Source organism: Poecilia reticulata, chromosome 7 (genome assembly GCF_904066995.2).
Source record: "Poecilia reticulata chromosome 7, P_reticulata-male-v2, whole genome shotgun sequence".
Classification (NCBI taxonomy): Eukaryota; Metazoa; Chordata; class Actinopteri; order Cyprinodontiformes; family Poeciliidae; genus Poecilia; species Poecilia reticulata.
The window spans coordinates 13,589,341-13,603,744 of record NC_088836.1 but is presented as its reverse complement, the minus strand read 5'-3'; the positions used below and the strand labels follow the sequence as shown (position 1 = coordinate 13,603,744).

The 14,404-nt window shown below is 43.4% G+C and overlaps 1 protein-coding gene across 8 annotated transcripts in view; it reads left to right on the top strand.

The window, feature by feature from the left end:
- The window catches only part of casz1 (castor zinc finger 1), a 219,372-nt gene that overhangs the window by 148,109 nt on the left and 56,859 nt on the right, over positions 1-14,404 (top strand). For 3 of the 8 annotated variants that reach the window (XM_081608911.1, XM_008413415.3, XM_008413414.3), the window contains exon 1: positions 9,094-9,405. The exons of 3 other annotated variants lie outside the window; for them this stretch is intronic. In XM_081608911.1, the coding sequence (XP_081465037.1) occupies positions 9,327-9,405 (79 nt within the window). In that variant the 5' untranslated portion in view covers positions 9,094-9,326. Of the gene's footprint in view, positions 1-9,093; positions 9,406-14,404 lie in introns of those variants that run through there. 2 more of the 8 variants (XM_081608912.1, XM_008413418.3) reach the window with 1 other exon arrangement.

Below are 14,404 nucleotides of genomic sequence, written 5' to 3'. Positions count from 1 at the left end.
CAAGTGGTCGGTGTTTTCAGTTGTGTTACAATCAGGATTATATCAGTCACCTTGAACAGAAGTTATGTCAGCACATCGGGCACATCGGGGACAACTCTAGAACCACTTCCTGTCTTACTTCACAATAAGTGTCTAAAATATGCTGCGGTTCATCAAACCAGTATACCCTTCCTTCAGCAAAAAAAAAAAAAGAATAAAAAATGGAGATGAGAACTCAATAGAGCTTCGGAAGACAGACTTTCACTTTGACGAGAAGTATTTGGGTGTTTAAGTACTGTGACGATCTTGTTACACCTCTAATTGTTGCTATAGCTGAAGCCGTAGAAAGCTGAAGGTTGGATTCAAAGTGTCACATTTAACTGGTATGATGCTAACCTTTAATGCCCCGCCCCCCCCCATCCCCCTCAGCCTGGGTTTAAATAAGCTGTCACCCCAGCACACACTCCACCCCACTCCACCTCTGCTGCCCTTTTAAGTTAAAAGTACACTGTCTCTGTCTCGCCGTCTTCAGTTCGCTAAACACACACACAAACATGCGCGCAGAAACATAAAAGGGCTCAGGCTTACTCTGGTGCAGATGGCAGATGGCCCTGTCCCTATAATCCCCTTTGATGCTGCAGTGGGCAGCATTTCCTCAACATCTATGAAGCCAAAGCCCCAAGAAAACTTGAGCTACTTTTCCTTTAACTGACCCCAATTGCCGAGGATCTGTTAGCTGTCAGACCTGGTTAAGAGCGTCTTTACTGTGGGGAGAGTGAAGGGCACATGTTTCTCTCCCTCTCTCTCTTCCTCTCTCTCATTCTGCTCTTTCAGCTTCCTGTTTTTTTTTTTTTTCCTTTTTCTGTCACAGATGGTTTATTCCACCTTCATGGCGTGGCTGTGGGAGCAGGTTGACTTTGTAACGTGAACTTGCAGACTAGGCAACACTTTTTTTTTTAACTCCTTGTTCCTTCCAGGAGGAGGAAAAAAGGAGAACCTGTAAGAGCTCTCATATTGGAGCCACAGATGGCAGAAGGTGGGCTAAGAGGCTTAGATTTCTTCAAGAGCTCACCTTAATTATTGCCAGTTGTTGTTTTTTTGGAAAAGGGCTCTTTATGTGTACACTACTCCTTCAAACAAATAAGACCAAAATTACTGTAATGCTTTTTCTTTCTAGAAAACCGCCTCGATTTTTTTCCTTATCTTTCTCCTGCTGTTCTTTAAGACATGCTTCAGTTTAAAGAGCTTCTCACTTGACAAAATTAATCTATCTCCTAAGGATCTGTTTCATTTGCTGATAAGGAGTAATTCAAATAATGCTAGCAAGCTCATTAATAAAAAGTTTTGAAGATTAAAATTTTATTTAGATCCATGTTACTGGTATAATCAGTATTTTCTTCAATAATTTTGCATTTTTAACCTCTGAGTTTTCGAGTCAAGCATCCACTTTCCCAAATGTTACCCCACTGACCAGATAAACGTTTGCTCCATAAATAGAATAAAACTGCAAATAGCTTCAACCATTTCCCTAAATAATTTTCCCCTAATGTAGGTGACTCTCTTCTCTAAATGAAGAAGACTGTGGGGTAAATGTGTCCTCTGGTGTCTCCAGTTAGAGCAGATTCTGACACAAATGGGGAGGAAACCCAAATTGACGGTGTGATTATGCCGAAAACGTCTGCGCCGTTCGATTATGTATTATCATCTGAGAGCTTTGGGGAGGGGATAATCATCAGTGAGATTTGCTCACGTTTACAGCAGGTCTGCTGAGATGTACGTAGCTAATGGGATTGGGTTTTTTTTTTTTCTTTCCTCCCGGCCCTCTCCTGTGGCGTTATGGAGCTGGCAGCTGAACTTGAACAGAGGCGCATGGTGCTGAGTCGTGCACTGGACTATTTCAAGACTGAAATGCGATTGTTTTAATACTTTAATCCACCTGTCCTTGGCATTCAGGATACTGCAGAAGTCGCCTAATTATTTCACTGCCCTCTATCCTCCCGGACTGGAACAGAGCGGAGACGGCAGCATCTTGCGGCAGATAAACACTTTTCTTTTTTGAATTGTCCATAGCAGGAAATGTCGTGTTCGCAAAAAAATAAAAAATAAAATAAAAAAAACACGTAGAAGCTGTGAATCTTAAGAGCTGCAGAGCGTAATTGAAATTTTAAAAATGCATGTATGCAAAGAGGATTGGAAATACCCCAAATCACTTTAAAGAGCAAGCCATTTAGGAAGCAGAATTCTCTAAATTGTTCCAGGTTCCATCAGCGATATTACGCAAACACAAATATTTTCCTTTAATTAAAAAGGTCTCATCTTGCTAGATCCTCCCCCCTCAAGCCAGCTCCGAGCAACCACCCCCTCTGCCTCCTGCCATTCACACATACGACCACATTCACAGACATGCACATGTAGCACAAACACTGAACCCAGTCCCACACTTAGACAAATTTGGAAAATGTTATATATTTTTTTCTAATTCTGTCCAATTATAACTACTTGTTTTAGCTTCTGTCAACTGACCTGCTCTAATTCCAGTTCAGCTCACCAAAGCCCACTTTTTCTCTAAAATGTCTGCATTCTTGCAGATTTCCAAACAATGTGCATCTTGTGTCAAAAATGTGTCTGAAACTGAAGTGGGCAGGATTCAGATTGAGAGTAATGCCTGTTGATTTTTTTTTTCTCAAAGATACTTCATTTCAGTAACAGGGGCCTCATTAACTGCAGTGTTCATCAGGCCAGTGAGCAGTGGGCACATTAGGGGTCCACAGGAAGTTGGAGTACAGCAGGAGAGTGCATTAGGGAGGCCTGGGGAGACACACACTCTCTTACCCTCGGTTCCTCTTCCACCTCCTGTGCTTTTCTATATCTTAATGTACCTTTCAGAGGAATTCAGATAGAGGTCAATAATTATGCTCTTTAAATTATTCAGTCGAGGTCTTCTGTAATTGGGCTTTTTAGAGCTCGGACACTGACAACATGGTTTACTGCACCACTTTTGGGGCACGGTCCAGGCAGATGAATTACTGTAGAGGAGGGATGTAACAGGAGATCTCATAACACAAGATGCCGCGCAATTTGAAATGCTACTGTATTTCTCTTCGAAGTGAAATGCATCACTCAAAAAAGTACGACTCAGCTCGCTCTTATTTTGAAGAAAGCCGGGAAGTGGTTCTCGAGTCAGACTGTTGTGTTGACAGAGCCAGCTAACGTTGTTTTTTCGTCCCACAGTTGATAACAGAATCTCCGTCACTTTTAAGTCTTTTAACAGCAAGCAGTTTTAGCAAGAGTAAGAGATAAAATACTAGAAAGATATGTTCTCACTGAGAATACTGAAACTAGCTCACCGTTACCTGCTAATAATGCTAAAGTTGACATCTGCTTTGGAGTTTTTAGTGGCACTAAACTAAGGTGACCTTTCAATGTTTATAATGAGTCTGGAGTGTATTTGATCATCTTTAATTCAAAATCTAAAATGCTTATTCTGATCTGACACTGTGAAAATACCATGACTGGTTAATCATTTTTCTGCTAATGACACAAAATCGTTCATGTGCATCTGACTGGCAAAGCAAAGGTAAACGAAATGATCACACCTGAAAAAGGATAATTCTACTCTGAAGAGGGATTACTTAAAAGTTTAAGATTTTTTTAAACTCTTATTGTGAAATTTGGCACCAAGTTGACATCAAAATCAGACACAAAAGCTGCAAATCATGGAAAATTCAAACCTCAATTATTCTGTGATAAAAACAAGTTCTTTAAAACACACTTTAGGATTCATGAAACCTTTTTTGTCTTCTAAAAACAGAAAAATGACTAATCTCAGTCTGGCTAAAGAGTTAGCAAAAATGTCATGTCTCATGAACCTGTATATTACATTGTCTTGACTTGTGATTTTCCTCTCAGCGTTTCTTTTAAACGTTGCCTCTGTACTGCGTTGCCTGAGTGCGGCATGTTGGTGTCAGCCTCCGCAGCAACCGGCTGTGTGGGAATGTTTAGTTTGAGTCGCGCGCTTGTTATTTTTATTTTGTTGGCGAGAGGGAAGCCCAAACTGCAAGGGTAGCAAAAAAGAAAAAATCCTCAAACTTTCGGCACAAAGCCTGCTGCAGCAGCAGCATTCGACGGCACGCAACAACACTGACCAACAGGTCCTGTGTCAGCTACATCACAGAAGGCAGGAGAGAGGGCATTTCATTGATGTTAGGGTATAATATTTATATTTACCCGACTGGGAGAGACACCGACGAACATGTCGAGCACCTGCAGCGTTACCCACACCATACGCCGGTGCGGTTTGGTGTCAGAATATGCCTACATCGTGGAGCTTTGTCGGGGCGAGAGGAGGACTGTAATCACTGTCTGGCGATTCATCTAGTCAGTGCATAAAATAGTGTTTATCCAGTCGCCCGTGTTTCTGTCGTGGCTGAGGGAGGGGAGGGTCATGTTTTGCACAACTTAGACAGCCAGGGCAATCAGGAGAAGAATCGTGACTCCTAAACATTTAGCCTTTTCCTTTTTTCTTCCTCTGCACTCAGATCGAGAACTGGTGCCTTAGAAAATTAGACCCCCCCCTCCCCTCCCCGTAACCCCCATCTGACACACCCACGCACAAATAAATATAAAAAGCTAATTTGTTAGCACCCCCATTTTAAAGGCCTGAGCAGGACAGGCTTTGTCGAAGGCAGACATGTGTTGCAAACATGGAGCCTTTACCAGGAGCAGCTCAGGCTCACATGAAGAGGATGCTTTGAAATAAGATTAGCCTCTAAATGCCCCCCTCTTCCTTCTCCTCCCCCCCCGCCCCTTCCCTCCACCACCAACCATCCAGACGCCTTTTACATATGTGTATGTGTTGGTGCTTCTCCCCATAATAAGCTACTAAAGCTGAGGCTCAGCTTGCAGGGCCTTGCTGTGTAGTTCTCAGTTTGGCTCCGGTTTGCAGGCCAGGATTCATGCATCCCAGCGAGCGAGGCTACCTCCACTTAGCTTTTGGGTCAGGGTGACACCGGTCAGGGTGATGGTGAGGGGGGAGAAGAAAAAAAAAGATTCATCACTTCCCTACCTGCTTGCTCCCCCATAAAAAAAAAGAATAAAAATGGGAAAACAACAAGCAAGGTTCGCCCTAATACAAGAACACTTGCAATATGCTGATGTTTTCTTTTGCACAATGTGTTTGCTAAATTGCCTTTGACTGCGTGCATCAGTAATGAAACTTTATGTCCTTGTGGAGAGGGCAGCAAGTCCGTTCCAGTTAGGGCCAAGACGATCTCTCCTGTCTGGCTTTTTGTAAGATTTTCTCGTTCCCCTTCTCTCGCTAATACACGTCCTAATGAATAAATGAAGCCCATGAAGTCATTTTTTCCATATTTGTGTAAATTGCTTTAAAAGCATTTTATCATGTCATAAAAAAAGTGCAATTGATCTGCTGGGCTTAGCCCATTGGACAGCTGTGTGTTTTGTTAATGGCCACTTTGCTCCGAGCAGCTTATTAAAAAATTTATATAGAAATGCTAAAATTACATAAATTATTTAGATACAGTAAGCAATTTTTGTTTTAGTCAGACAGGGAGGGGCTGTTATCAGTATGGAAATTTACCATAGTATATTATATACTGAAATATAGTAATATATCTACCCAGACACATATGTGTCCTCCTCACTCTCCCCTCATACACACACACACACGCAGACAGGCGCAGAGGAGGGGAAAAAAAGTATATATTTTTTGATGACTTCGTTTCAGCAACCACGGAATGTCACCCATATCCTGGTTGATTGTACTTTCGAGTTTTATGATGTTTTTCCATTGATTTGTTTCCCTGGCGCAGCTGCCGACCTCTATTGAGGGACGAACGTAATCAGCGCTGACGCAAATTAGATGGTTATTCGTTTCGAAAATTGACAGAAAAACAATAAAAAAGATGAAATGCTCCCAAATCAATAGATATAATGAAATTCAAATAATCCGAGAGATGAGGTCTCCATGGCAACTGATAATGTGGAAAAGAAAACAATTTAATAAAGGACAGACACGCTTTGAAAACAGATTGGGGAGGGAGGGAAGAGGGGGCTGTAAAGAGGAGAGGAGAGCAGAGAAGAGAGGAGGTGGGGAGATGGAGGGATAGAGAAAGGGAGGAAGGGAGGAGGTGGCGCTAAGGGGTGAGGAGGGTGTGTGTGTGTGTGTGTGGATGGGGTGGAGGCACGGGGTGTGGGGGGGGTGTTTGTGGCTGTAGTGGTTGCTCTATAGCTTGTTTCCCCCGGCGTGTGAAGGATCTGTGTCTGTCCCAAGGACACTGGAATAATTAGAAAAGCTTTCAGGCCAGAAAGTGCAGATTCAGGTTTTAATACACAAAATTATTTCAGGGGCAGTGAATCGGAAAACCATTTGTTGGTGACCTTCCTGAGAGGCCTCCCCCTCCCCGGTACAGGGCAAGATGGAGGCGATGTGGCAGCGCTGCCTGAGTTATGGCATATTTGTGTTTTTATAGTGGCAGAGAGGGAATGGAGTTGGGGAAGTTAGGGAGGGGGATGAGGGGTTAAATGCGTGGATGTGTGTGTGAGGGGGGTCATAGGAAGACCTTCATATTGTGTGTGTGCCTGTATGTGTGCCTGTGTGTGTCTGACTGGAGAAAGGGAGAAAGTCAGGCAGCAAAAAAAAAAAAAAAAAGCTGTGCGAAAGAGGGAAGTCGCATATCGGCTTGTATTTACAGATCAGTTGTCAAAAGGAGCCATTTAAGGATAAATGTGCCCCGCTTTCCCGCGCAGAGACAGGCGAGGTGTCTGTTTAAAAAGCAAAAAGGCAACTATGAACCAGAGCGAGGGAGATAGTCAAACACAAGCTTTTTGTTGAAGACAGACAGAGCACGGGGTGGCGAGGGAACGAGTGGGTGTTAAGTGACTTCATTTGTAGTCTATTTAAGGTATGTTTTACATGTCCTTGTGATACTTCTCCTTCCCACATTTAATACAGGGGCTGCATTCAAGCACGATGAACCGAGTGCATCATTCTTATTTCCAGTAAATACACACGGGTTTCCTTTATCAGCCTAAAAAAAGCCTGTATTTGATTTCAGTTTTGCTGTGAGGGGAGATTTGCAACTGATGCAAAACCTGATCAGATACAAGTAAAAGCACAACCTCGTCACCCTCAAATAAAGTTTGTGGCTTTATCCAACATCCGTGTCCTGGATTAACAAAATCCTACTTTATTTATTACCGATTGCCAACATTTTTAAGGCGGCCTGCCCTGATTGGGCGTGGAAGCTGAAACCGCCAGCTACTTTTTTTTTGTGTCATTAGAGGGTTTTGTTTGACTCAAATAAAGGCGATCCACCCTCTGTTCAAATGACACCAACTGCAGGTCCGGGATATTACGCCTTGAATGCAGATACCCTTATCCTGTTTCAGGCAGCAATAAATGGAAAAACAGGACCTTATGCACGCTCGGCTTGATAATTACTGTTCTGATCCTGCGAGGGCATGCAATCTCCCCACATTTTAAAGCACCATAAAAGTTGGGCAATATTTGATAAAAATGAGGGATCAAGTTCCATGCAGTTTTTGTTTTACTGCTTTCGCTTGTTTGTTGAACTTTTCACTCTTCTCAAATACTTTTTTTTTTTTTTACAATCTACGGAGAAATTCAGACAAAACTTTTGATCAAATGATCTCCTTATGCCAACTGAATTGCCCACTTTCAGCTTGACTGCCATTGACCCCAAGGACGATTTTTTTTTTTCTAGTCAGTAAACGTATCGTACACTTTGTCATAGTGCAGGCCTGGATTTTTGAGTTTGAGGGAACTGCTGGTCAAGGTTGGTCAAGCTGAAAATCTGCCAGTTGCCAAACACTCTCTTCAATGTGAAATTTGTTTATGTTGGAAGAAGACTCAAAATCAGCCTTTTCAGTATAAAGACGCGTCAGACAAGCTTCAAAGGTTGCAAAAGAGTTTAAACAGCAAAATCCACAAATGTAAGAAATGCTGATGGATTGAAGTCATGATTAATAAAATATTGCTTTGGGTTGAGAACAACATCAATAAAATGTTAGGACATTTTATGCAAATTTATGATAAATACAAAATACTGTTGTATTTATCAGGATGATAACTAAGTTGGTGATAAAAATTAAATAAAATATCACTTTTTGAGCATACATATTAGTACACATTAGTAATATGGCTGATTCTTGCCATTAGATATTCTTTATACATGGTAATGATAAATGATCACTAATTGTCATGAAAATCAGACACTGGCCACAACGCTCTTATCGGTGCATGTCTTGATCACAATCTCTTGTTTGAGGGAACTCTTTACCCATTTCAAAGGACAGAGGAGGTACAGCATTCTTCACACAGCTAATATTGGCCAGTATTGATATTGCCATGTGAAAATTGCCCCCACAACTAGAAGAGAAACTAGAAATTTCCCACTGCACACTGACTGAGAGCCTCCAAATCTGACATGCCGGTGTCAATGAGCGCAGCTTTCTTTTTTTAAAGCACAAAAAAATAAAAACCCGAACAGAACAGAGACCTGAAATACATTAGGCATCTGCTCGAACACAGCCGTGTGTATTCGTACATGCACGCTCACACACACACACACACACGCACACACACACGCACACAGACAGTATTCACAAAGCACATGTTATCACTGTCAACAGCGGCAGCAGCAGTAGTTGTGTTCTGTATCTGCGTGCGTGTGTGCGTGTGTGTGTGTGTGTTAAGAACAAGTGAAAGTGTGCGTGCCCACAAACAGTGTCTGTCTCTCCTCATGTGCTGCCGGCTCTGAGGGATCTGCCGTAAGTCAATCTGTGTGCTCATATCCCCGTGAGTGTCTGTGAGCTTGTGTGATCCACTACTACTGTGCTACCCCACTCGAGGAGCTTCTCAGGGTTGCGCGGGTCTGGAAAGGGCCGAGGGCCGGCCCCTGCTGCACACCACCCACTTCACACCTGTCTCTCTCTCTCTCTCCTTCTCTCTCTCTCTCACTCTCTTTTTCTCTCTCTGAGTGTGCTGCACTGGGCTCTCATTGTAGCAGTGACAGGAGGGCACCCGTTAAGTGGCCTGTGTGTGTGTGTGCGTGCGCGCGCTCGTTGTTCTCCCATGAGGTTGTGGGGTGGAGAAGGGCGATGAAGGACCCCTACTGGTAATGTGGGTAAACTCGCGCAGCCTCGACATCTGTGAGAACAGGCAGAGGGGGAGGGCAAGGAGGGAGGAGAGACAGACAAGAGAAGAGGAGGACAGAGTGGGAAAGAGGTAAGGAGTGAGAAGGAGAGAGGGAGGGAGAAGGGGGAGAGAGGGAGCAGAGCCTTGGCAGAGAGCAGTTGTGGAGAAAATGCCTTGCTTTGTGGAGAGAATTCTTCCAGGGCAGGAGGGAGAGGTGAGACAGAGCACTGAGGGCGCTTTGCTGCCAGGTAAGACTCACACCAACACATACACACCTTCCTCTAAACCCCCCTCCCCCCACCCTTGCCCCTCCCCACAGACACACACACACACACCCACGCACACACACACACGCACACTCACAAGTTGGGTGTTACGTACTGGTGAACGAGTTTGCTACTATTTGCAGTTGGCACGCATGTGTAGTGATGTGGTGGGTGGTGTCAAAGACGGTGCACGTGAGAGTCAGGAAACAGCAGGTGTAATGTGCGTTTTCTGGAAAACATTTAGCGACTTTTTGTACACATTCAGACATTTAGAGTTGAACTGTTCCTTTGTGTTTAACTTTTCTCTCTGACTTGTTCTGTGAGGCCTTGTCCGTTAATGTGTCACATTTATTACTCTGAGTCAAAGGACAGCAGTTTTTTTTTTTTTTTTTTTTTTTAAATAAAAAGTCCATTGAATTACTTTTTTTTATTTTGAATTACAATTTCACTAATTTATACAGAACATTTAATTACCTGACATTCCATCAGGGTGAATGTTTTTTAAGCTCAACTTTAAAATATAGTAACTTTTTGGGGGGGTTGGTGTTTTTATCGGGTTTAGCCACTAAAACATGACTTTTAAAAAGTAGAAAAAGTTCAGATCTTTTTGGATTTGTCACAGTGTTGTCAGCAGACTTATTTGAAATCCATCCGGTTGTTTTGGTGCTGATACTGTGATGAACTGCTCCGTCACTGGAGGGATTTTCTACTTTTAGCTCATGTAAATAGCAATTGTTAGGGGGAAAAAAAAAGCCAATCCAAGAGTTCTTTCTTCCCTTCTGGAGAGAAGAGTAATCCTCCTTGTGGTACAATTCGATTTTCTCCCCTTTTTGCTTAAATAAACACACACTGTGTGTGAACGTAAACAGAGGTTTCCATGTGGCCCTGACGTCTGCGTCTCAGGCAGCCGAGCGCCTCTCGGCTTGGGCCTGAGATTTCTCGTGGAGGCAGAAGTTGGCCCGGCTCTCCAACTCCCCGCTTTCGCTGTTTATTTGTTTTGAGAACAAATGGGAGCAGCAGAGTGACAATTGAATTTGGCTTGCATCACCGTGGCGATCTGGCAACCGCTCCCGCGTCCCATAGGATCGCTCCAGTTGCCGTGTGCCTGGCGCGTGTTTATTATTTAACTGATGTGCTCTATACGCTGCTGCTTTGTGCACACATTGTGTGTGTGTGTGTGTGTTTCTGTCTTTGAGTAGTGGGTGGTGGTAGCAGCATTCACGAGAGAGACATTTTACTAAGCAGACATTTCCCCCTCTGTTTTCACTCTGACCTGGTAGGAGATTGATGACTGAATTGTGGAGTACATGTTAACAGTAACCGCTGATTTATGAAGATACTTAGGGTAAGTGAGGCCGCACAGGCTTGAGGGGAAGAAAAAGATATAGCCTTTTAAGTTAATGTAAAAATATTGCCTTTTTAAGTAATAATTGTTATTACTACTGCAGGGGTTTGGAGAGGGGTCTGTGTGAAACTTGGACGTGCACAATGTGCAACGTTAAGCTTTTCCTCTTCCTCTGGTCATGAGCCTTCCTTTGTTTCTAGCCTCCCAAATCTGTTTAACATGCGACGTGTTCTTTTTTTTTTTTTTTTTTCTTCCCCAAGAATTACACAACTGGATGAATGGATATAATATTAATTTAGTTAGAAAGATAATAAGGAATATTTGGATTGAAAGTGACTTCTCTTCCCTGAGTAAAAACCACAATGGAAAACTCCTGGATGAACTCTTCCTCTGCAACAAGTGCAGTGTGTATTTTGGCAGCCTCTGCTTAGCCAAGGATCCCTCGGCGAATCTGCATGCAATTTTAGAGGAATCAGAGTCTTTTCCTCTCCTTGAGTTGTGAACACATGCTTTAGTGTGCGCTCACTCCAGATCTTTCTCACACTCAAAGGTGCTGGTTTGGTATCTCAACGTGTTTTAGGATATTGAGGTTTTCATCATATTAATCCTGCAGTTTAGAGCCTTTTTAAAGAGACGGCTGCGTGATGTAACACGGCGCTGCCCCTCCCCCGACTGTTTCTGTGCACTGTCAGTCAGCTGGTTGAAAGAACACTTTTAAATCCTTGTCAACAAAGACAACTTTTCTGTTTGGAAACACGTCCAGGCTTATTAAGGCTTAAGGCTCCACCCAGACAAACACTCTGACTCATATCAGCTTGTTTGTGTTGCTATATAAAGAGTAGATTGCTACAAGATGTTTAATTAAGTTTGGTATCTCAAAATCCGACGATGTTATAGATAACATTTTTATAACTGTAAATCATTTTAGCTGAGATGAGAGTAGTTGTTGCTTTTCTGCTTAAAATATTATAAAAAAATACCATGTTATACTTTTTTTTTCTTCTCCATCTAAATACCATAAAACGGTGGCATTTTCCCTCCAAAGCTTTCATTATGTGGGAATCTTATGCCTGGATGTGCTGTGCAGCATTTTTAAAAGAAATAAAGCAATTTAGGGGAATACTAAACAGCGCTTCCTCAGGAAGAGGGATGGCTTTCATTTTTTTCCAAGGCACCTCTTAGACCGAGTGAAATGTTTCCCCCGTTCGCTCAGGGACGACTTTATTTCTTACCAGGGATTTAACACTCACTCAGTCCCCTCATAAATACAGCGTCCCTCAGCCCTTCACTAGCCATAACTCATGCACTAACTCTGGAGCTAACTAAACCCATATAGCAGAGCCAACACTTGTTTGTCTTTTTTTTCCTTTTTTTTTTACCTCAGCCTTTTCTCCCTCACTTCTTCTTCTCTGTCTCCTCTTTCTCCTCTCAGCTGATTTATGCGCGTGACAGGATCCCCTCTGACTCGCCGTTCCTGCGCGGGCCTCCTCTCGGCCCCCGGCTCGTGAAGCGGGGAGTTTTTTTAGTGGGAGAAATGTGCATTTGAATATGAGCCAGCCTAATCTCCTCCGGGCTATTTAGAGTGAGCCTAACGCTCCAAGAATGAGCGAGAACAACACGGGGGGGAAAATGCAAGCGAGCGTCCCTCTCAGCGTGTCACAACACAGCTCGGGTCTTCCCAAAAGAAAGTAGCAGGTCTTTGATTCGCTGATGGGGATCTCTGTGTGACTCAAAGAGCTGCGCCGCTGCTCCTTTCAAGGCACCTGTTGAAGTGTTTGTGTTAAGTTTGCTCTTTTACTTTTAGCATCAGAGCAGCTGGTAAACTTTTAAGCTGTTCAACTTTCAACAGATGAAAGTGATCAGGTGAGATTTTACAGATTGGCTGAAGCCTTCAGTGATCTGGTGCCGACTGGCATTTTGGGAGGAGACGGCTTTTCTGGCGTGGTTCCCGCACTGGTTGTTAACAGCCTGCTGGTACCTTCTGTTCTCCGCGCTCGGTCCCCCACGGCCCGACTCTGACAACTCCTCAAGCATCTGAAGACCCTCTGAAGTCAAAATCGCCCATTTTGATGTCTCAGGGCAGCGCTCTGCGTTTTGTTGTCTTTGCGTCTGAAAACACAGGCCCTGCTTGGAGGAATTACCCTCAGCACTCCCGTTGGTATCAGACACTGGGGAGGGAGGAGGGTATCATTTCTGTTCTAACTCCCCCCACCCCAACACGCCTTTCCCTCCAATCTCCTTGTTCCCCCTCACTGTCCTTCCCTCTCTTTTTGATCTCGCCATCAAATCTTTCCCGGTTTTTCTGAGTGACGTTTGCCCGAGAGCAGCTTGGGAACAGGCAGGCTGAAGAAGACATTTGAGAAAATGCGCCTGAGCAAGCCATCACCTTTGATAAAGCCATATTTCCAGCGGGAGAGGAAGAAGAAAGCTAAAGAGTGCATGCATTGTTGATAATGAAAAATGCCATGAAAGAGAGAACATCCCTCTGATCCCAGCCTGTTACATTGACAACGTGTAGTAGAACAGATATTGCTGTAGCAGATCAAGCTTTTCTCTGAGTTAGGCGTTGGGCCAGTTGCTGGTACCGAAGTTTTAAGAAAGTCGCGGTTTCAAAGCCAGTAAAGTTTTCCGTTGTTAACTTAATAAGGTAACGTCCCGGTGCCTCCCCCTCCCCCCCACCTGTTACCCTCCGCTGACAGTAACTGGCTGAAAAAAGGTCGAGAGATTTTTATCTCACTTACAAGAAGAAGAAAAAAATCCCAGAGAATTATGGCAAAGACACTGAAGGAGTGCCGCCCATTACTTTTGATAGTGTAATAGCTACTTGAGCAAATAGCTCGACTAATTAACAAAGTCAAATCAGCTTGTTAAACTTCCACAATTACATTACAAAAAGCAGAACTGAAAAAAAGGAATACAATTCTGCATAGAAGGAATGTGGAAATTACACCTAAGTTAAGATTTTTACTGAAGTTTAAGTAGAAAGACTAAATATTTCTTCTGCAACTGTTCCATTAATCTTAACTGTAATAGTCAACAAGCAGCAGTAGGAGTAATTGTCGCTTAGCTTTTCTAAGAAAAGCATTCTGTTTTTTGCATTTTCTTTGTAAATACTCTGAAAACCTGGTAATTTAAACTGTGAGAATCTCACTCTTGGATGTGTTTGACCCAGATGACTGAGCTGAACGTCGGGACCCACGTTGTGTCTTTATTTGAGCATCCGTTTGGCACCGAAAATATTCTCGCGACTCTGGGAGTCACACCAGGGCTTCGATCCACACTTCACTGTTTTCCTTGTGTGCGTGTGCATGTGTGTGGAGGTGTGTGTATTGGCAAAAAAAACACAAAAAAAAACTGGCAAGGCACTGCATAAAACAAACGAAAAGACAGAGAAGTGGAGGGAAACTGGAGACACACAGAGAAAAGAAATGTTAGCTTTAGTAATTACTACCTCCACAGAGAAGCAGTGGAGAGGACAGTGAAGCAGGCAAGCGCATGAAGGAGGGCCCGTGTGCAGATAATGAAGGGGTATCATTGTAGCTCTGACAGTGTTAATCTCAGAGTGCCCCACAGTGTGTGTCTGTGTGTGCCTCCGGTGAGTGCAAGTGCTGCCGAGATGTATGGAGGTTGTTGTAC